General features: G+C 45.4%; 1 protein-coding gene across 1 annotated transcript in view; it reads left to right on the forward strand.

Moving 5' to 3' along the window:
* Positions 1 to 22,857, forward strand: part of LOC130131292 (ATP-binding cassette sub-family C member 4-like) — a 65,793-nt gene that overhangs the window by 25,746 nt on the left and 17,190 nt on the right. Inside the window, exons 9-16 of the mRNA XM_056300927.1 lie at positions 190 to 297; positions 2,688 to 2,777; positions 3,641 to 3,832; positions 5,140 to 5,234; positions 7,939 to 8,025; positions 16,634 to 16,730; positions 17,361 to 17,561; positions 18,684 to 18,821. Coding sequence (XP_056156902.1) covers positions 190 to 297; positions 2,688 to 2,777; positions 3,641 to 3,832; positions 5,140 to 5,234; positions 7,939 to 8,025; positions 16,634 to 16,730; positions 17,361 to 17,561; positions 18,684 to 18,821 — 1,008 coding nt within the window. The remainder of the gene's footprint in view (positions 1 to 189; positions 298 to 2,687; positions 2,778 to 3,640; positions 3,833 to 5,139; positions 5,235 to 7,938; positions 8,026 to 16,633; positions 16,731 to 17,360; positions 17,562 to 18,683; positions 18,822 to 22,857) is intronic.

Raw genomic sequence — 22,857 nt, forward strand, 5'->3', positions numbered from 1 at the left:
CATGGAGCATTGATGAGTGAGCAAGAACGAGTGTGTGTGTGCGCCATAACAGACTGACAGCTTGTTCAAGTTGTCTACCCCCTGCCTTCTTCTGTGCCAGCTAGGAAAGCCTCCCCTGTGCCCCATAACTGGATTAACCAGGTATAGAGATTGCATGATTGCTCATTTGTGTTTCTTCTTTTCACCCAGACGTTCTTGCTTCTGGACGAGATAGCAATCAAACATGTTTCACTGCCACAGGAGGGGAAGAAGGAGCTTCCTGTGGAGATCCAGGACCTCATCTGCTACTGGGACAAGGTCAGGCACTTGTCATGAAAACTGGAATGAGTACATGCTAAGAGCAGTGGTAAATGGGGAAAACTCCTCTTTCTTGACGCGCTCTTCTTTAGGTCACCGTTGTGCAAACTTTGGATGTCATGTTTGTTTTACTTTCACTCGTTTGGTCGTCTCAGTTACCAGTGGACTATAAAATGCTTAGAATAAATCTACATGGATAGAGACATCAGTTTCATTACTAGCTTGTTAAGTGGACCGTATGAGTGTCCCACCCCATGTAGAGATGCACACTGATATCCGCATGACATCAATATCGGCCAATAAAAACTTAAGAAGTTAATTATTGCCATCGGCTGATAGGAAAATTTCTGCCGAGTTGGTGTCTGGCCGATGAGGTCAGACACCTCAACTGTGTGCATGCGATGACGCTAAATGTTTATTATGAGCGCCAGCAGCAAGCTTCAACATGGCAGCTGTATAGAAGCATTTCATAATACCTGAAACAGATAACAAAATTGCTATTTGCAATGATCTTAACTAATGGGAAATATAGAGGAAAAAAGTTGTTACTATGCAGTGCTAAAGCTAAAAAATCTTACCTAATAAAAACGTTTTGCCTGTCAGTCTGTGGATGTGCAGCCTCATAGGTGGACCCTCGCATGAAGGGCGACCAAGTCTAATATGAAATGAGACATCAGGATATCATAATTTCAAAGCCCTTATTAAAAGATGTCAAATGTGTTTAGCCGTCGTGGTTTTCGTGATCTAAAATGAATCAAGGTGAAAGGCTGCTGTGCTGATTGACTTTCATTCATTCTAAAGCAATGAAAGAATGGTAAGAAAACAGCTCAGCCATGGGAAATCTTCTCTTGTAGCTACTGAGATGATTTCCAGCTTTGACTGTGATTAATCCTACTCTTGAAGTTGTATTTTTATAGCGGTTTAAACATTGGAGACTATGGCACTTCCGCGTGGCGGTGAGATGAATAAGGCAAATTATTTTTGGTTCCTCCAGTTCTCCTGTGCTGAGATCAGCAGTGAATGATTTGATGGCTCGTTTATTTTCAAGACTCATAGCCATATATAATGTGTTGGGTTTGACACTGTCGCTGTCCGATCCGACCCAACCGTAGAAGTGAGTCGCGCATGTGCACGGTTGACTCAGCGCGGACAGCGACAGAAAGCGGCGTTGATTGAGCGAGCGAGAGAGTTGATGAGGAGAGGGAGTGGCAGTAGCAAGAATAAATCTTTTTCGAAGGTTTTTAATCACTGCAACCATGAGAGGTTTTTCACCAGAGTCATAATTGAGCACAAAAAACTTTGGGCTGATGGGTCCTGTAGTTTGCGAGATTCGCTGCGGACACACACACGCGCAACCAAACGCATAACCCCCTCCAGGCTACCCCCTGGTGGAGATAATTATGCATCTGAGACCTGAGACCATGCGGCCTCATATGATGCCACGCTTCACATGCACATTTCTGCACCTTATACTTAATTCCGCATGGCCCCCTGTCATCCTGAACACCACGAAGAGTTTCTGAAAAGTAGGCAAGAAAAAAACGGCACCGGTGAAAACCTGTCAGCAGTCTCTACTTCAGTCACTCGACAAAGCTAAGAGATATAGTAGCGACCAGCCAAAGATGAAAGCCCTTAACAACAAAACCATTGAATTCATTGCTCTTGATAACCAGCCATTCACTCAGACTAGTGCAGGGCCTGTTCGGGTGTAATCCTCCCTCCAACCACAGTATGGGATGCAATGGCATCCAGTGCAGTGGATGCAGTGGCGCTGTTTGTAATCACGGGCAGGCAGGCAGGCAGGCAGGCAGACAGACAGAGATTCCTTCCATTTTAGTTTGATAGATAACCATGAGTGAATGTCTACATTTGTAAAAGGCAACATTTAGGGTAGAATCAAAGGAAATGCTCCATGTCTTGACTCTACAACAAGTAGGCCATCACAATAACAGTAATAGGTTAAATCAAGTACAGGAGAGACTTGGTGTTCTCTTCAGTGAAAGAGTTTTAAAATATCGGCACACTGAGTATTGGCAGAAATCTAATATCATGCATCCCCAGTCCCATGTCTTATGAATGAGTTTAAAAATATCCTCATAAAAGGCACACGGGTTGACTGGGAAGTGTATGACTGAATCTTATGAATAGTGACTTAAGGCTGAACTACTTGGCCTGCGACCTCAAGGCTTGCCCGGAAATTAAGGGGAATTATCTCTCTACTCCCCACAGGCTGAATTTTCCAATTTTCTTTCGGTTGAATTTTCCAAGAAAATATTTTTAAAAAATGGAGTTCGAGGATTTTAAGATTGACATTTTGATGCAGTTTATATCCGTTTGAAAAATTATTTAATTATAAGATGATTTTTGTTTTTCTTTTACCCCCTCCACAGACTCTGGATGCCCCGTCTCTCCAGAGCATCTCTCTCACTGTGAAGGCACAGCAGCTCCTGGCTGTGATTGGACCAGTGGGGGCAGGAAAGGTCAGAGGTCATTCATTCCTTTCTTTTGGAACGTTTTGGCATCACCAGCAAGTGAATAACTTACTAGTGCATGAACATTAACATTCAAATTGGATAAATGGGTTTAAATATTCATTTTGACCCAAATGATGCATGTAGAATTGCATTTTTTATTTTTTTATAAATTGCATTACCGTTTGAGTTAACGTCATGCATCCATGGAAGCGTAGCAAAGTATTGTGACCTTGACTCCTCCAGAATGCTAAAACACTTTCCAGGTGACGTGGTTTACATAGCGATGCTGGAATGTTAATTCAGGAGACAAGCTCTAAATATTGCAGGCATGGGGCATCCGGGTAGTGTAGCGGTCTATTCCGTTGCCTACCAACACAGGGATCCCGGTTCGAATCCCCGTGTGGCCTCCGGCTTGCTTGGGCATCCCTACAGGCACAATTGGCTGTGTCTGTGAGTGGGAAGCTGGATGTGGGTATGTGTCCTGGTCGCTGCACCAGCGCCTCCTCTGGTCGGTTGGGGCACCTGTTCAGGGAGGAGGGGGAACTGGGGGAATTAGTGGGATCTTCCCACACACTACATCCTGCTGGCGAAACGCCTCACTGTCAGCTGAAAAGAAGCGGCTGGCGACTCCTCATGTATCGGAGGAAGCATGTGGTAGTCTGCAGCCCTCCCCGGATCAGCAGAGGGGGTGGAGCAGTGACCGGGAAGGCTCGGAGGTGTGGGGTAATTGGCCAGATACAATTGGGGAGAAAAAGAGGTGAAAAATCCCAAAAAAATAAAAATATTGCAGGCATGATAATAACTCTCTTCCCACCTTAACATCTGCAAACTAACTTCAAATTTTTCCTCCGTCTGCATGGTCCCATCAGTCGTCACTGCTGAGCTCCATCTTAGGAGAACTGCCTCATGACCAGGGGGTGCTGAAGGTCAAAGGTCAGCTGACATATGCCTCCCAGCAGCCCTGGGTGTTCCCTGGAACAATCCGCAGCAACATCCTGTTTGGTAAAGAGCTGAACCTTCAGAAGTACCAGAGGGTCCTGAGTGCCTGCGCTCTCAAGAGGGTAATATAGACACAGCATGCATATATACACATCACACACACACATAAGAAGTGGGGTTGCTTTTTTATCAGGAGCAGAGGACATTTTTGGCTCACTCATTTGCAGCTTTAACATTACAAAATGTTTGCGTACTGCACAAGAGTGACCCACCAGGTTTTAAATAGGTCGGCGCACAAGACTTCAGGAATTGGAGATGGGGCATATACAGTAGAGAAAACATAAACACACTGCAAGATAACATCTGTGGCTAAAGAAATGTGTCTATGTAGCAAGAGTGGCACACTTGATAATGTTTGTTTGTGGGGAGCGGGGCAGGTGGCGGCTCTGAGATAGTAGAATAAGCTGAACAGGCTGCAGTAAGGTCACCGATATCGTTTTCTTTACTGCTTTTCTGAGTCATGGTTGCAATGGTAGCAGCAAGGCCATCAGAAGAACATCGCATGCACTGTTCCTCAACTTGGCTTCCTCCCGCTCCTCTAGGACATCCCAAAGTGTTCCCAGGCTAGAATGGAGGTATAATCCCTCCTGTGTGTCCTACATTAGTCCCAGCATCTCCTCTTAAATCTTTTGTGGGGTAGGCATCCTAGAACTATGCCTGAACCACCTCAGCTGGCCCCTTTCAATTTGGAGGAGCAGCAGAACTACATGTGGCTCCTTCAGATTATTGCCGGGCTACTCAACCCGTCACTGAATGAGCCCTGCAGTCATGCAGAGAAGGACTCACTTTTCTTCGCTCCTATTCGTGATATTATTTCAGTTGTGTATATGTAGGGGATGGTTTGTTTGAAGGTTGACTGGTAAATGTTTGAGCTTCACTTCCTGACTCGGCTTCTTGTTTACCATGATGCGTGTACAGTGAGTGTATCATCACAGCAGCTGGACCTGTCCGATTGTGCAGCTCCCAATCTCCTTTAACCTAATACCCTGTTGTCAGATTTGGAAGTCCATAGATTTGTGAGATGAATTTTCACTCAGAAGCTGTACAAGACACAAACGAAAGGTGTGCAGAATACAGCTAGCTTTATAGGGCTGGCCTCACTGCCCTGTTAGTGCCCCCTTATACATCAGCAAGGGACAGTGCTTGATGGTGCAGTTGTGAGTGTCTGGTGCACCGTTTAGGGAGGCTGGTTGAGCATTTGCACACTGTCATATTATTTGAATGGATTAATTTTTACACTGTGAAGGTTATATGAGTATACATAACTGAAAAAAGACCTGAAAGAAAGGATAGAAAATTGTCCTCCTGCACTTATCTTTTGTAACGGTATTGTAAGTGTGAAACACGGTTGTTTGTTTGTGTTGTGCAGGACATGGAGCTGCTGCCAGACGGAGACCTGACAGTGATTGGGGACAGAGGAGCCACCCTCAGCGGGGGACAGAAAGCCCGTGTCAATCTGGCCAGGTGAGAAGACGATTTGAATCACTACTGGGTTTGGTTGTATTTGCAAATCATTATGTGATCTTTGTGTGTTTTTCTTTTAATTTTGCATATAAATATCAAAATGGGTGTGGATTTACTTCAGGCATATTTTAGATTTGTAAAGCCCAATGTCACAAATGCAAATTTGTCCCAGGGGGCTTTAAAGCAATACAACATCCTTTCCTTAGACCGTTGCATTCGATAAGGAACAATTCCCTAAAAAAAAAAAAAAACCTTTAACAGGGCGAAAAAATAGGAAGAGACCCTAGGCAGAACAACAGAGGAGGGATCCCTCCCCCAAAATGGACAGACGTGCAATGGATGTTGTGCGTACAGAATAAAACGCAATTTACAGAATTCAACATTGAAAGAGGATAATTGAATTATAAGATATATGAAGAATGTGATGAAGAGGATGCCAAGCAGCGTCCAGATGCCACCGGAACAGCCCAGGACCTGAGCCATGCGACCACCATCCCCATGTAGACCTGTCAGGAGGACAGACTACACATGCCTACAGGGAGAGTCACATCACACCATTCACACACGTGGGAGAGGAGACAAGAAAAGACATTATTCACACAGGAGAGAACGAAAGATAAAGACGTCATTCAGAGAGAAAGATGTGAGAGAGAAGAGAACAGTTGCAGTAGTCTAGACTCTATAGTCTTGTCAGCAGGACGGTGCTTGGTAAATTCGTTGAGACAGAAACCAACTCACCATGTAGTACAGGGCATGAAGTACTAATAGTAACAATAATCATCATTACATTTATATAGCGCTTTTCTAGACACCCAAACCGCTTCACATTGAAGGGAGGAGCCTCACCTCAACCAATGTGTAGCACCCACCTGGGTGATGCACGGCAGCCGTTTTGCACCAGAACGCTCACCACACATCAGCTTGAGAGGGAGGAATCATTGAGCCAATTACATGGGGGGATGATTAGGTGGCCAGGTGGAGAGAACCAGGTTGGGCATTTTGCCAGGACACCAGGGAACCCCCTACTCTTTGCGATAAGTGCCATGGGATCTGTAATGACCACAGTGAGTCAGGACCTCAGTTTAACGTCTCATCCGAAGGGTGGCATCTCCTACAGCGCAGTGTCCCCCCTCACTGCACTGGGGCATCGGGATTTGACATTTGTGGTTTTTATTCGGACCAGAGGGAAAACTGCCCCCTACTGGCCCACCAACACCACTTCCAGCAGCCACTCATTTTCCCCGGAGGTCTCCCATCCAAGTACTAGCCAAGTCCATACCTGCTTAGCGTTCATCATTTGGCAGAGCCAGGGTCCATGTTGGTACGGCTGCCGACATACGAGACCAAGATGACATGCTAAATAGTAATAATAGCAAATTGCAATAGTAAAAAGCTATTTTATTTATTCTTTTTTTTTGGCTGGTAAAAAAAATCTGTCTGGCCAGTATATTTTTATCGTCCACCAGCCACATTGGCAGGCAAACCAAAAAGTTAATTTTGGACCTTGCTTGTAAATAAATCAAATTTCCATAAAACGAACTAAAACGGTAACAACTCATTCATTTTACTATAGGCACAAACAAAAAAAGAAACCATTGTACTGACTTCAATCTAAATGAATTTACAGTAAATAAACAATTAACTTGCCTCCTCCCTGTAAATTATGCCAGTATGTTTGGGGGTATTGTTTTGTTACTACTACATTTAGATCATGTAATGTAATTAGCTGTTTTAAATTGACAATGATTGAAAGTATTTTTTTAAACTTATAGTATTATTGGATTTTGCATTTTACAAATCACAGAATCAACATGAAATAAATCCAGTGTAATTCCCATCCCTCTCCTGCTCCCTAACATGTCTCCACCCCCCCACCCCCCACGTCCTCCGAAATGACATCAAGTACAAATAAATATATGACAGATATACAATGACCTCATTCACATAACCACAGACAAAGGAGAAAAGAAAAAAAATAATTTAAAAAAAATACACTCATTTTTATCTTTTTAAACTAATTCTTAATTAAACTGCAACAGTTCTGCTCCAACCAAGACATGATGAGGTTATGAACTATCCCAGACTTATTTGGGTGAGGTTATCATAGTAGGTAAGAAGAGGCCTCCAGACTCTTTCAAATTAATTTGCATTCCCCTTCAATGTAAATTTGATTTTGTCAAGCTTCAGGTAAAACATAATGTCTGTAAGCCATCTTGTATGGGATGGTGGCGCCGCTGTCTTCCAGTTGAAGAGGACGAGACGGCGAGCTAACAGAGTCGTAAAGGCAACCACACTGCACATTACAGTCGACCACACTGTATCCTCTGGCCTCAGTCCAAACAGGGCAATAATGGGCTGAGTACAATTGTCATATTATACATGTCACTAAGGGATTCAAAGACCTTTTCCCAGAAAGTCTGAAGGCTTGAGCATGACCAAAACATGTGCAACACAGTAAAAATTTATTGAAAGGTTCAGATTAATGTATTGTAGTCAAATGAAACGCATAACATGTCATTAAAATACATTACTTGGTACTAATTTAAAGGGAAACACTGCGTTCAAATCATATAGGCCTATTTGTTGCATTACAAACTGTGACGCTGGTCTGGTAACAGATGCTCAGAGGAAACATAAAGACTGGCGTGTAAGACGCTAAACACAAAGACTGGTGTGTAAGACCCGTGTTTGTATGTGCTGACAGAGCTGTGTACCAGGATGCGGACATCTACCTCCTGGATGACCCTTTAAGTGCTGTGGATGCTGAAGTCGGGAGACACCTCTTCGAACGGTGAGTGACTGAGTGTGAAGGAAATGGGCATGAAGCATGAAGTTATCATTTATTCATTTTGTATTTGGTCCTCTATGCCTGTTGGTTAAATCTGCTTTATAGAGGGCGTTGAGAACTTCCCAGAGAGGAGTAAGGAACACTCGTAACAGGGGATGGGTGTTATTTTCTCCCCCGTCTTCCCAGCTTAGTTCACAGTCCGTTGTAATTCTATATGCCCCCCCCTAGCTGACGATGACCAGATGCTGAAACTGAGCTGTGGTGGGAGGTATAGGGGCAGCTATGGGTTTAGTTGACCAATGGTGAGGCCTTGTTTTGTCTAAGGAAATATTAGGGATATAACTTTTGTTCAGTGAGAATGAAGTAAGTTCACCCACTACTTGTATTCTGCTGTTGCGTGCAGTACAACTTGTCTCTTTTCATCAGCCACCAGTGATTTGTGCTGTTATTTCTCAGGCTTGAGTGTTTGCAGGCCATTTCCACAACACTAAGATTTTTAGATTCTGGTCCGTGTCTTTAGCTTGGACTAATTCAAAGGATCTCAGACACCACGATGGCGATTTAATATCTTAAAAACAACTGTTGGGTGTTCTGGTAGCGTAGCGGCCTATTCCATTGCCTACCAACATGGGGATCGCCAGTTCGAATCCCCGTGTTACCTCCGGCTTGGTCGGGCGTCCCTACAGACATAATTGGCCGTGTCTGCGGATGGGAAGCCGGATGTGGGTATGTGTCCTAGTCATTGCACTAGCGCCTCCTCTGGTCGGTCGGGGCACCTGTTCAAGGGGGGAGAGGTAACTGGGGGAATAGCGTGATCCTCCCACGCGCTACATCTCCTTGGTGAAACTCCTCACTGTCGGGTGAAAAGACTACACGTATATCGGAGGAGGCATGCGGTAGTCTGCGGCCCTCCCCGGATCGGCAGAGGGGGTGGAGCAGCGACCGGGACGGCTTGGAAGAGTGGGGTAATTGGCCAAGTTTAGTTGTGGAGGAAAAAGGGGGGGGGTCCCCAAAAAATAACAAAAACCCAACTGTTGCTCAAATGTAGCCTGTGTTCCTGTTTTGCTGTAAATGTCCTTAACGTTAGCCTCGTCAGTTGGATAACAGGGAGGAAAAAAGTGCACATCACGACTCCATAACTACATTTATAATTCCTATTTAAATCCTGCTTGTTATTCAGTAAAGCAAAATGCAAATTTAGGTTACGTCTCAAACTGTCTCATTCTCCATACTGCCCCCAACTGGTGTACTTGTACACACATAAGTGACTATGAGGTTGGTGTTGGACGTAGACAGCTGTGTATGTATGTGCATATGTGGGTGTTGGGAGAGGGGTGTGTTATTTTCTTACCAAGTACAGAGCAACAACAAAAAAGTATGACGAAAGACAAAAAAATTAGATGTTTTGCCCTTATCAAGAACAAATGGACCATTTGTTCTTGATCAACAGACCGTGTGTCTGTTGTGAAACACTAATGACTGATAAAGCTGGAAACGACGTGAAAAAGACAATTCCAAATTCAGATATGATGAGGACAGTTAGTGACTGGACTCTTACATCATCTACTGCAAGTGTTAGCATTACTGCAAGTCATGTCCTTCTGACAGACACAATGCAGGAATAACAATGTGATGTCAAATTCAGCTTTTTTTAGCTCATTCTAAATTTACATTGTAGCAGAACTTGAAATCAGTCAATCTCAGGACAGTATCAGCTCAATATTTATTTGTGCTATATAGATCATATATTTTTGGGGTGATATGTAGGTCATATACTACTACTACTACTTTCGGCTGCTCCCGTTAAGGGTCGCCACAGCGGATCATCTGTTTCCATTTCTTCCTGTCTTCTGCATCTTCCTCTGTCACACCAGCCTCCTGCATGTCTTCCCTCACCACATCCATAAACCTCCTCTTTGGCCTCCCTCTTTTCCTCTTCCCTGGCAGCTCCATATTCAGCATCCTTCTCCCAATATACCCAGCATCTCTCCTCCACACATGTCCAAACCATCTTAATCTTGCCTCTCTTGCTTTGTCTCCAAACCGTCCAACCTGAGCTGTCCCTCTGATGTACTTGTTCCTAATCCTGTCCTTCTTCATCACTCCCAATGAAAATCTTAGCATCTTCAACTCTGCCACCTCCAGCTTCACCTCCTGTCTTTTTGTCAGTGCCACCGTCTCCAAACCATATAACATAGCTGGTCTCACTACGATCTTGTAAACCTTCCGTTTCACTCTTGCTGGTACCCTTCTGTCACAAATCACCCACTCCACCCTGCCTGCACTCTCTTCTTCACCTCTCTTCTGCACTCCCCATTACTTTGAACAGTTGACCCCAAGTATTTAAACTCATCCACCTTCATCACCTCTACTGATTGCATCCTCACCATTCCACTGTCCTCCCTCTCATTCATGCATATGTATTCTGTCTTGCTCCGCCTGACTTTCGTTCCTCTTCTCTCCAGTGCATACCTCCACCTCTCCAGGCTCTCCTCAACTTGCACCCTACTCTCACTACAGATCACAATGTCATCCGCCAACATCATAGTTCACGAAGACTCCTGCCTGATCTCATTCATCAACCTGTCCACCACAATTGCAAACAAGAAAGGGCTCAGAGCCGATCCTTGATGTAATCCCACCTCCACCTTGAACCCAGCTGTCGTTCCAACCGCACACCTCATCACTGTCACACTTCCTTCGCACATATCCTGCACCACTCCTACATACTTCTCTGCAACTCCCTACTTCCTCATACAATACCACAGCTCGTCTCTCAGCACCCTGTCATATGCTTTCTCTAAATCTACAAAGACACAATGTAACTCCTTCTGGCCTTCTCTATACTTCTCCATCAACACTCTCAAAGCAAACATCGCATCTGTGGCGCTCTTTCGAAGCATGAAACCATACTGCTGCTCGCTGATCGTCACCTCTCCTCTGAACCTAGCTTCTGTTACTCTTTCCCATATCTTCATGCTGTGGCTGATCAACTTTATACCTCTGTAGTTGCTACAGTTCTGCACATCGCCCTTATTCTTGAAAATCAGTACCAGTATGCTTCTTCTCCACTCCTCAGGCATACTCTCACTTTCCAAGATTGTGTTAAACAATCTAGTTAAAAACTCCACTGCCATCTCTCCTAAACACCCCCATGCCTCCACAGGTATGGCATCTGGACCAACCGCCTTTCCGCTCTTCATCCTCTTCATAGCTGCCCTCACTTCCTCCTTGCTAATCCGCCGCACTTCCTGATTCACTATCCCCACATCATCCAACCTTCTCTCTCCAAGATGTAGATGATATACTGTATATCAAAAATTACTGTCATCAGTTGGGTCTTGAAGGAATTTATGTAGGTACAGTGGATATAAAAAATCTACGCACTTCTCTTAAAATGGCAGGTTTTTGTGATGTACAAATTGTGTAAAACAATCAAAAACATTTTAGGGAAAAATAAAAAGCTGGATGGATGGATGGAAAATAAGCTGGTTGCATATGTGTGCACACCCCTTAACTAATACTTTGTTGAAGCACCTTTTTATTTTAGGACAGCACTCGGTCTGTTTGGGTGAGAGTCTATCAGCTTGGTACATCTTGACTTGGCCGTATTTTCACCCTCTTCCTTGTAAAAACATCATTGTAGATCCGTCAGATTGCGAGGGCATCTCCTGTGCACAGCTCTCCTCAGGTCACCCCACAGATGTTGTATCGGATTCAGGTCTGGGCTCTGGCCTGGCCTTTCCAAAACACTGCTCTGCTTCTGGTGAAGGCTGTGCACACTTATGCAACCAGGTTATTTTATTGTACGTTCTGTATTTCTCTTTTTGTCCCCCTAAAATGTTTTTTGATTTTTTTCCCCCACTTTATTTTTATAGCTTGCAATTAAAAAAAAAAGAAGGAAAAAGTTCTGACATGATTTATTTTGGCTTGATTTTTTTATAGCACAAAAAACCTGCCATTTTAAGAGGGGTGTGTAGATTTTTTATATCCTCTGTATGTGCTTTTGACTCAGTCTGGCTCAGACACCTCTCATCGTGGCCGTCAGAGCATGGCCAGTATTTTTAGTCTTTACTTGTTCCCAGGTACAAGCCAACAATGTTCAAACAACCCGATGACCCCCCCCCCCCCACTGAGGAATATTTGTGCAAAAGACACTCAGACTGTACTCTGACCTCTCTGTAGAGGACGGAAGGAAAAAGCACAGAATTTAACCACAAGGAAAAGTAAAGTCTCGCATTACATTATAATTAAGAAGGAGAGCAATGTTCCCTGGCAAGTTGCGCTTCCTATTAAATGACTGGGGTGCATGCCACGAGCTATGTGTCAGTTGCCTCCGCTCCGTTGCCTTTTTAGATGTCAGCCCAGTCTTTCTCTTTCACTTTCACTTTTCATGTCTCTAAAGACAACTGCACGAAAGAGAAATGCTCCCTTATTTATGTGGAAATGTTTAGAACCAGGGCGGCGTGGGGGCGCGGTGGTTAGCGCGGTCGCCTCACAGCAAGAAGGTCCTGGGTTCGAACCCCGGGGTTATCCAGCCTTGGGAGTCTTCCCGGGTCGTCCTCTGTGTGGCGTTTGCATGTTCTCCCCGTGTCTGCGTGTGTTTCCTCCGGGCAGGGCTCGAAATTAACGATGTCCCGATGTCCCGGGGACCATAAAAAATCCTACTGGGACACAAATATATTTTGTCTGGGACAATTCCGGGACAGTGAAAAAAAAATGTCAAAGTAAACTTCGAAATAGGTGTTATTTGCAAAGTCATTAATTATGAGTATCTACACGTTACTTTGTCGTTTGAATAATTTAATAAAAACGTGTGAACGGCGAAACTACAGAAGGCTTACGTTCTTGCGGCACCTCATGATAGGGCCGTCAGTCGCCTGTTTGTGCAAATTATAGTATGCATCTACGTCATCCACTCTGCCAGTGGCTGCTGCTTGACTCGCGCCAGTGCAGCATTCATAGAGCCAGAGCGATAGACCATCATCAACCACAGTTAAAAGAAGAAGAAGAAAGACATGCTGAGGTGGTTGAATAAACAGCCCCCTGATGCAAGCCCCAATACTGCCGACTCCTGAAACACCCGAAACTAATATTCATATGTTTAATAAAAGAATAAGTATTTTAAACTTATATGGTGGACCAGAGTCCATGGTGTGATGATGAATTGACAAAAAAGGATCAAATTATATGTATTCTGCATAATTGGGGGGGGCGACGACAAGAATTAAAATTAGGGACACTGTTGGTTATATCCGGGACAATACAAAGTAGAATTCGGGACAGTTGTGGGACACTGAGGGAAAAAGTTAATTTCGAGCCCTGCCTCCAGGGGCTCCGGTTTCCTCCCACAGTCCAAAGACATGTAGGTCAGGTGAATCGGCTTACTAAATTGTCCCTAGTGTGTGTGTGTGTGTGTGTGTGTGTGTGTGTGTGGGTGGGTGGGTGGGTGTGTGGGGTGGGGTGGGGTGGGGTGGGGTGGGCTGGGCTGTGTGATGGCCTGGCAGCCTTTCTTGGGGGTCTGCCACCCAGTGACTGCTGGGATAGGCTCCTGCGTCCCGCAACCCTGAGAGCAGGATAAGCGGGTTGGATAATGGATGGATGGATGGAAATTGTTCCTAGGTGTGAATGTGTGTGTGTGTGTGTGTGTGCGTGTGCGTGTGCGCGTGCGTGCGTGGGCCCTGTGATGGCCTGGTGGCCTGTGTTTCCCCACCTGCCGCCCAATGGCTGCTGGGATAGGCTCCAGCTTCCCCGCGACCCTAAAGGTGGATAAGCGGTTTGGATAATGGATGGATGGATGCTTAGAACCAGGTTTTGTCAGGCTTGTGCTCTCAGCAAGAAAAATATAGCCTAAAAAATGTAATAGAAATACTGCACTGGGAAGGTCGGTTCGGTGGGAGGACTCTTTGCAGGAGCACAATGCTGCTGCTGACTTCATGGAATAGAAGCATCACTTGCTTTACAAAAAGCTTTTGCCTTGCACCACCATGCAACTTGCAACCACATTGTGTCTGGATTTGATCTGTCCACATTACATTACTGGCTATCAAACATTTCTCTCTGGTGGCCGGATAGAAGTCAGATTGTACTCCCTCGGGGCAATTAAGCTCTTCTTTTTACTCATCAGTTCTATCTATTGCATTGCACGGGGTCTGTGTACACTTTGCCCCACCATTTGGAGTGAGTAAATCTACTGTGTGCGGGAAGTGTGCATGGGCACTGAGTTCGCCTTTACAGTGGCATTATAGCCGATGTCCCAGAGGCGTGTACTTTCTTTGGGGAGGAGTAGCGTTGACAGATGTCACTCTGATGTCGATGAGTATCAACGTTGAGAGTGACGGGTTGAATTGCTCTGAGCTAGCTTGTATCCTTAAGCCTCAACCACCACCTGCGGTTGTTAAAGAAATGTGATTGCAGTCCGTCCCAAATGCATCTGAGGTGCATCTGGATCTGGTTAGACTTGATTGGATTGCTATCCAGTCACCCAAGATTTAAGGCCGGGTGTAAATGTGGTGTAGGATTACCTCTGTTTGGAGTTGTTCCAACTCGATGCCATTCAGATACAACCCAGCTAACAGGAGCTATGCTCTGTGTACCTTTCAGACAATTCGAAGGACCCATACAGATTTCTTATTGTCCTTGGACCAGTCATGGCTGGCCTCGAACGTCTTGAGGTTCATCAGTGGATTGCGCTGATCTATAAACCACATTAGATGATCATTTAACTCGGAAAATGTGACCAAACGGCTTTCAGTAGTGTATGATTTTCATCTGAAAGGTTCTTATATGCCACTTTTCTAACACTCAGAGTCGCTTTACAATAAACGGGGTGAAACAAGACTACAGATAAGCATAGCACAGACATACAGGGGTGGATGGGAAGGGGGGCTACGAGAGGGAGAAGCGGCAGCCACACATGACGCCAGCAGTACTCTCCCACTTAAACACATACAAAAGGGCAAGAACAGCACTGTGGACGTTGATTTTGTGTAGGGGTTTACTCCCGTAGCCTCTCCCGAGGTATCCGCTAGGCAGGGGCACTATTTAACCCATAGTTGGGGGGGGGGGTGGCTCGTGGGCATCAGGGAATATCCACAAACCAGTGGGCCCGCGTACCGCACGTCTAGGGGCCAGACCTCCTCCGAGTCCCTTGTAGTTCAGGCAGGGCCCAATGTGTACCCAGTTACCACGTGTCGCCACGAGGAGGCGCTACATAGGGCTCGCTGTCGGAGAGGCTATGTACTGGCAGGGAGAGAAGAGCCTGTTCACATTTCTGCTCGCCGGCGGTGAAGGTTGAGAGTTAGACGTGACAGGCACAGAACACCACCAACACACGAGACGCTTCACAACACCCCCACTTCTTACACAGGAATGTCAGACACACACAGTGTAGTGTGCGTTAACACAACAGTGTCTGCCTGGCTTAATACGAACCATTGTTCCTCTGAGCTCCCACGGAACAAACATTTCCATTTGTTTCTTGAAGCACCTCCGATAAAACAGGTGTGGCAAAAATGTTTTACTCACATAATTACTGCACGTGTACATTTAGGGCAGTATGGGTTTGTTTACTGCAGAAGTCGATGGTGAGATTCAAAACAAAAGATCTGATTCAGCGTACCCCCCTTTACACTCTGGGGTGTGCACGCGTGCATGTGGATATCAAACACAAAGCGCCGTATTTGTTCAGAAAGATGAAGGAAAATGGAGCAGGAAAGGGAAGGTGGTTCTGCTGTTTGAGTGCAGCCCTTTTAAAAAGGCCAGCCATCAGGCAGGAAGAGGAGTGGTGCTGCCACTGTCACACTAGACAATGGAGCCAGGTCCCACTTTGCCTCTGATATAATGGGCCCCCACAGAGTTGCACTAAACAACAGTGGTACGGACGGGGCAGGAACACACAGATTTAGAAAAGAGTCATGCAGTTTCGTATCGGGTCATTCAAACTGTCATGCAAATTAAAATCTCTTCATATATCATTGCTGTCAGGTTAAAACCACATATTGTCAAAGCAGCCAGCTTTACAGGAAGTGATAAAAAAAACAATTCCTGTTTCATTATTTATAACCAAAAATTTAACATTCACAGACTTTGTGAAACATTTCATTTGTCAAGGAACACTGAAGCATTCATAAGCCTTTAAGGGGTACCTGTGCTGCATGTAATAGAAAGTGGTTTTCTCATGACAGCAGCGATATATGCATTAGGGGGCGGCATGGTGGCCCAGTGGTTAGCACTGTCCCCTCACAGCATGAAGGTCCTGGGTTCGAACCCCAGGCCGTCCCAGGTCCTTTCTGTGTGGAGTTTGCATGTTCTCCCTGTGTCTGCGTGGGTTTCCTCCAGGTGCTGCGGTTTCCTCCCACCATCAAAAAGACATGCATGTTAGGGTTAATACTCCTGCCTGTGCCCCTGAGCAAGGCAGTGGAAAGAAGAACTGGAGTTGGTCCAGCCCACTGCTCCTATACAATAGGATGGGTTAAATGCAGAGAACACATTCAGTGGCCTCCCCCTCCCCCTCCTTCTTCTTCTACTTCTTTTTCTTCTTCTTCTTCTTCTTCTTCTTCTTCTTGTGCTGAACCTTTTCATGAGTTTTTGTGTTTGTGCTTTTGTCCAGGTGCATCTGTGGCCTGCTGAAAAACAAGCCTCGCATCCTGGTGACCCACCAGCTGCAGTACCTGAAGGCAGCCGACCAGATTCTGGTCCTGAAGGAGGTTGGTAATCCCTGCAGAGCAGAGCATTTCACAAGCACTGCACCTTTAACCACACTGTATGTACAACATGATGCGTGCAGTAAAAAAAAAAACAAAAAAAACAACGATCTGAGTTGTGTTGCTTTGACGCAACATGGATCAGTGTTCACATTATTCAATAGGGTAGAGAGTGTCATCTCACAGTAAGCTCTCTACCATCTAATATGTCATTTGCAGGTAGTTAAGGGTACATTAACACTCTGACCAGTTAACATTCGGGAGCAGTGAAATATTCAGTTTTGACCTCTACACATTTGTGTTAGTTTTCAAAGCAATGTACAGTGCATTTGACCGTTAAATGTGTTGTTGTATTCACAAGGCATGGGAAAGAAATTCAGATTCGGCAAGTCGTTTTTATGAGGATGCCCCTAGCAGTGAAATATAAACGTTAACAATAGGAATGCCTACAAGCAGCAAAAATGGATGTCTTTGTCATCTTAGGGCTCATGCTGTTGTGTTGGTGCAGCCAGACATTTGTATTATAAACACAAACGAAATGGAAGGTGTTTTAAGTGTGTGTGTGTGTGTGTGTGTGTGTGTGTGTGTGTGTGTGTGTGTGTGTGTGTGTGTGTGTGTGTGTGTGTGTATCAGGGCCACATGGTGGCACAGGGCACATACAGTGAGCTGCAGAGCTCTGGGTTGGACTTCACCTCTCTACTGAAGAAGGACGAGGAAGAGGAGCAGCAGATTCAGCATGAGGTCTCCTCACGGAGCAGGACTCTGTCCCAGAACTCTGTCCTCTCCCACACCTCCTCCGTGCACTCGGTCAAAGATGGAGCCGACCAGCTGCCGGTGCGTACCACAGCTGTCCATCTCTTTTTCCACCCCGGCCCTCCCAGACTGAAACCATTTCAGTAGAGTGTCACAGATACTTTAAGGCACAATGTAGAATGGTACTTGAATCCTGACCCCTATTGGTCAGGAATATTAATCACAGCTATAAATCTAGAAATTGGGAGTCTGGGACAATATGAGTTGTCGCTTTGTTTCAGTCAGTACCACTCAGGAACCTCTGCTGACATGTATTTGTGTTTCAAGGAAGCTGAGATATTACACATGGCACCGTCAGAGACTTATTACAGGTTTCCAATAGAGTTTTTCTCCTCCGTAGATGAAATGCACTGCCTCCATTTGTCCAACAGAGGTCAGGCAGCGCTTAGTGGTTTATAATGGACACCACTTTTGAAACCAATTGTTGGCTGCCAGGGAAGAGGAAAAGAGGAAGGCCAAAGAGGAGGTTTATTTATGGATGTGGTGAGGGATGACATGCAGGTGGCTGGTGTGACAGGAAGCTGCAGAAGACAGGAAGAGATGGAAACGGATGATCCGCTGTGACGACCCCTAACGAGAGCAGCCAAAAGTAGTAGTAGTAGTAGTAGTAGGAGTGTTAAACACCCTTGTTGGAGGGACTTACACATGGACTGCATAACTTGAGGTTTTCCCAGGAATTCCCTTTAAAATGAGAAAAGCAGCAACTCTTAGATAATCACTGTTGAAATGGTTTAGGTATCTGCTGGTAATGATAAATGCAACATAGATCCATTATAAAATATATCATATACATGCAATTACTTATATATTATCTCGTTTGTCTCTAACCAACCCTTGCAAAACCCTGCTTTAAGCAAAAGTTAAAAATGACTTAATCAGTTGCCTTGTTCGGCAAATAGAAAATTGTCCCCAAGTTCAAAAAAACTAATTTAATCAGCATTCTTACTTGGCATTTTTTAATGAATTCACAAAGGCTCTTTTAACATTTTGAGCTCCTCTTCTGAGCTGACCGCTGCGGCTATTCAGCACCTCATCCTGTCACAAGTGTCTTTGTCTTTTCTAAGTACAGGTTAAACCCCCACCCTACAGTAGTTTTCCTTAGAAATGATGATGGTCTGTTCTGGTGTGGTGTGCTCCCCCCAGGCTGAGCCGGTGCAGGCTATAGTGGAGGAGAGCCGCTCCGAGGGCACCATCGGGGTGAGCCTGTACATCAAGTACCTGAGGGCTGGAGCCAACATAGTGGTCCTGCTGGCAGTGATTTCACTCAACTTCTTCGCTCAGGTAAGCAGGGACAAAATAAGTGAGCTCAGGAAGTGTCCGGTGCATGAGGAGGAGCGCAATTTAAATACTATTTGAACAAATGGTGATCTGCACTGTGACAAAATGTTCAGCAATTAGTTTTGATTGTACTGTAGAGGGCCGTGCCCATTTCATCTGCCTACTTGCAATAGAGATACTTGTGAATTTAATACTGACTTGTGATCAGCTTCAAAGCTTTTCCCAAATGTAGTTCCTTAGAGTCCCAACCTCATCAAATTTGTTGTGAGGGTCTATTTTTTGACTTTTTGCAGGTCCATAGCTGTAAAATATTTTGGGAGTGCCATAATTTAATGAGGCGGCACGGTGACGCAGTGGTTAGCACGGTCGCCTCACAGAAAGAAGGTCCTGGGTTCGAGCCCCTGGGTAGTCCAACCTTGGGGGGTCGTCACGGGTCGTCCTCTGCATGTTCTTCCCGTGTCTGCGTGGGTTTCCTCCGGGTACTCCGGTTTCCTCCCACAGTCCAAAGACATGCAGGTCAGGTGACTCGGCCATACTAAATTGTCCCTATGTGTGTGTGTGTGTGTGTGTGGGCCCTGTGGTGGTCTGGCGGCCAATTCAGGGTGTCTCCCCGCCTGCCACCCAATGACTGCATCCCCACAACCCTGAGAGCAGGATGGGCGGTTTAGATAATGGATGGATGGATAATTTAATGATTAGCTGAGGTGAGAAGGGGATTGTCATTGTTTTGGGCTCACAATGCATCAGTGTAGCAAAAACGTGGTATTTTAATTTCACTATTTGCATAAGCATTGTTATTGATCACTGCTGTCTGTCTTGACAGCAACTTGAGCCACTTGTTTAAGGTACCATCTCTGTGTTGTTGTGGCACAGAATCTGATTCATTTGAATCACATCAGTCACCACTTCCACTGTTGTCCTTATTGTGTGCTCACACGGCATGTCAACAGAAATAAATGGACACACTTCCGTCAGTCAGCTGTGTCTGTTCTCTAAAGGCCACGGGAGAAGAAAGTGAGAGGCAGTGGGTTGTGCTGTGAGGCCTGATGCAGTGCAGCAGATGTGACTGTTGTCCAATCAGAATGTGCAGCAGCTTTGTTACATAAAACTCAGTTACGACATCTCTTGCGCAATCACCGAAAGACCCCAAGGAGCCAGCTGGTAATAAAGAGTCACACGAATTTAGAAAGACAGGTCTGTACTTACGCCTCCCACTAATTCCTTAGTGAACTGGATTTCTTAAATTACCATTCAAAGCAAATTATAATTTCCTAAGATCAGCTGGCAGACGGATGCTTTTACATTTGAACTTGACATTAAAGAGGTTGTTAAATGTGATTTATGTGACATTGTCTAATCCACATAGCTGTCTTTTGTCTGCCACCCCCTCATGCCACAAGAAGGTCAGATTGCTGGGTCAGTTACAGAACAGCCTCCCCACCAGCTGGAAGGGATTTAGTGCCTTTATCAAAGACACATAAGCAATGAATTTGGTGACCAAATCATAGGCTTAAAACTAAAAGGGGGAAAAAATGAAAGAGTGTCACGCTAATCCAGCCTACAATTTTCTCAGTCTAAAAATGTGTTAGTAGGGTGAACTTCCAGCTTTTTATTCCCCATTTGGTTTGTTGTTGCCGCTTGTGTTTGGCTCGGTGTATTTTCTCGTGGCCCCAAATCTGCCCCCTCATATCCCGAGCTTATTGCATGTCCTATATCTTATGCAGGAGGTGCAATCTGGAAGAGATTGGAGACTGCAAGGTGGTAACAGGGGAGAACATAGCTAAAGTCAAGTCAGTTTTATTTGTATAGCCCATTATTACAAATTACAAATTTGCCTCGGTGAGCAAAGTCATCCTGCAGACCAGCATCGGATGCTGGTCTGCAGGATGACTTTGGAGATCAAGAAGAAGAAGACAGTGAAGGCAGAGCCAAGGATCAAATGGTGGAAGTTGAAGAAGGAAGACTGTTGTGTGGAGATCAGGGAGGAGTTAAGACAGGCACTGGGTGGTAGTGAAGAGTTGCCAGATGGCTGGGCAACCACTGCAGAAATAGTGAGGGAGACAGCTAGGAAGGTGCTTGGTGTGTCATCAGGGCAGAGGAAGGAAGACAAGGAGACTTGGTGGTGGAATGAGGAAGTACAGCAATGTATACAGAGGAAGAGGTTGGCAAAGAAGAAGTGGGATAGTCAGAGAGATGAAGGAAGTAGACAGGAGTACAAGGAGATGCAGCGTAAGGTGAAGAGAGAGGTGGCGAAGGAAAAGGCGTATGGTGAGTTGTATGAGAGGTTAGACACTAAGGAAGGAGGAAAGGACTGGTATTGATTGGCTAAACAGAGGGACCGAGCTGGGAAGGATGAGCAACAGGTAAGGGCGATGAAGAATAGAGATGGAAATATGCTGACAAGCGAGAAGAGTGTGTTGAGAATCAAAATCAGATTAACTGGCCATTTAGGTTTGCACACACATGGAATTGGACTCTGGTTTCATGGCTCTCTCAGTGTACTTAACATAGAATAACAACACAACACAACAGTCTTCAGATATATACACAAGCATTGACTTATACAAGCGAAATAAGAGGCAATGAAGTGCAATGGTGCAGAGAACATATCAGAGATGCTGAAATAAATGTTAGCAGGTTACTTACATACATAAACTTACACAAACTTAAGAAGATGGAAGGAGTATTTTGAGGAGCTGATGAATGAAGAAAATGGGAGAGAGCGATGATTGGATGATGTGGGGATAGTGAATCAGGAAGTGCAGTGGATTAGCAAGGAGGAAGTGAGAGCAGCTATGAAAAGGATGAAGAGTGGAAAGGTGGTTGGTCCAGATGCCATACCTGTGGAGGCATGGGGGTGTTTAGGAGAGATGACAGTGGAGTTTTTAAGTAGATTTTTTGACACGATCTTGGAAAGTGAGAGTATGCCTGAGGAGTGGAGAAGAAGCATACTGGTACCGATTTTCAAGAATAAGGGTGATGTGCAGAACTGTACCAACTACAGAGGTATAAAGTTGATCAGCCACAGCATGACGATATGGGAAAGAGCAGTAGAAGCTAGGTTAAGAGGAGAGGTGATGGGGCGTCCGGGTAGTATAGCGGTCTATTCCGTTGCCTACCAACACAGGGATTGCCGGTTCGAATCCCCATGTTACCTCCAGCTTGGTTGGGCGTTCCTACAGACACAATTGGCCATAGTCTGCAGGTGAGAAGCTGGATGTGGGTATGTGTCCTGATCGCTGCACTGGCGCCTCCTCTGGTCGGTTGGGGCGTCTGGTCGGGGGGAGGGGAAACTGGGGGAAATAGCGTGATCCTCCCACACACTACATCCCCTTGGCGAAACGCCTCACTGTCAGATGAAAAGAAGCAGCAGGCGATGCCACATGTATTGGAGGAGGCATGTGGTAGTCTGCAGCACTCCCCAGATCGGCAGAGGGGGTGGAGCAGTGACCGGAACGGTTCGGAAAATAGGGTAATTGGCCAAGTACAATTGGGGAGAAAAAGGGGGGGGGGTGTTGATTGAGAAGTATAGAGAAGGCCAGAAGGAGTTACATTGTGTCTTTGTAGATTTAGAGAAAGCATATGACAGGGTGCTCAGAGAGGAGGTGTGGTATTGTATGAGGAAGTTGGGAGTGGCAGAGAAGTATGTAGGAGTGGTGCAGGATATGTGTGAGGGCAGTGTGACAGTGGTGAGGTGTGTGGTTGGAATGACAGATGGGTTCAAGGTGGAGGTGGGATTACACCAAGGGTCGGCTCTGAGCCCTTTCTTGTTTGCAGTGGTGGTGGATAGGTTGATGAACGAGATCAGGCAGGAGTCTCCGTGGACTATGATCTTCATGGATTACATTGTGATCTGTAGTGAGAGTAGGGTGCAGGTGGAGGAGAGCCTGGAGAGGTGGAGGTATGCACTGGAGAGAAGAGGAACGAAAGTCAGTAGGAGCAAGACGGAATACATTTGCGTGAACAAGAGGGAGGACAGTGGAATGGTGAGGATGCAAGGAGTAGACGTGATGAAGGCGTATGAGTTTAAATACTTGGG

Source organism: Lampris incognitus, chromosome 21 (assembly GCF_029633865.1).
Source record: "Lampris incognitus isolate fLamInc1 chromosome 21, fLamInc1.hap2, whole genome shotgun sequence".
Classification (NCBI taxonomy): Eukaryota; Metazoa; Chordata; class Actinopteri; order Lampriformes; family Lampridae; genus Lampris; species Lampris incognitus.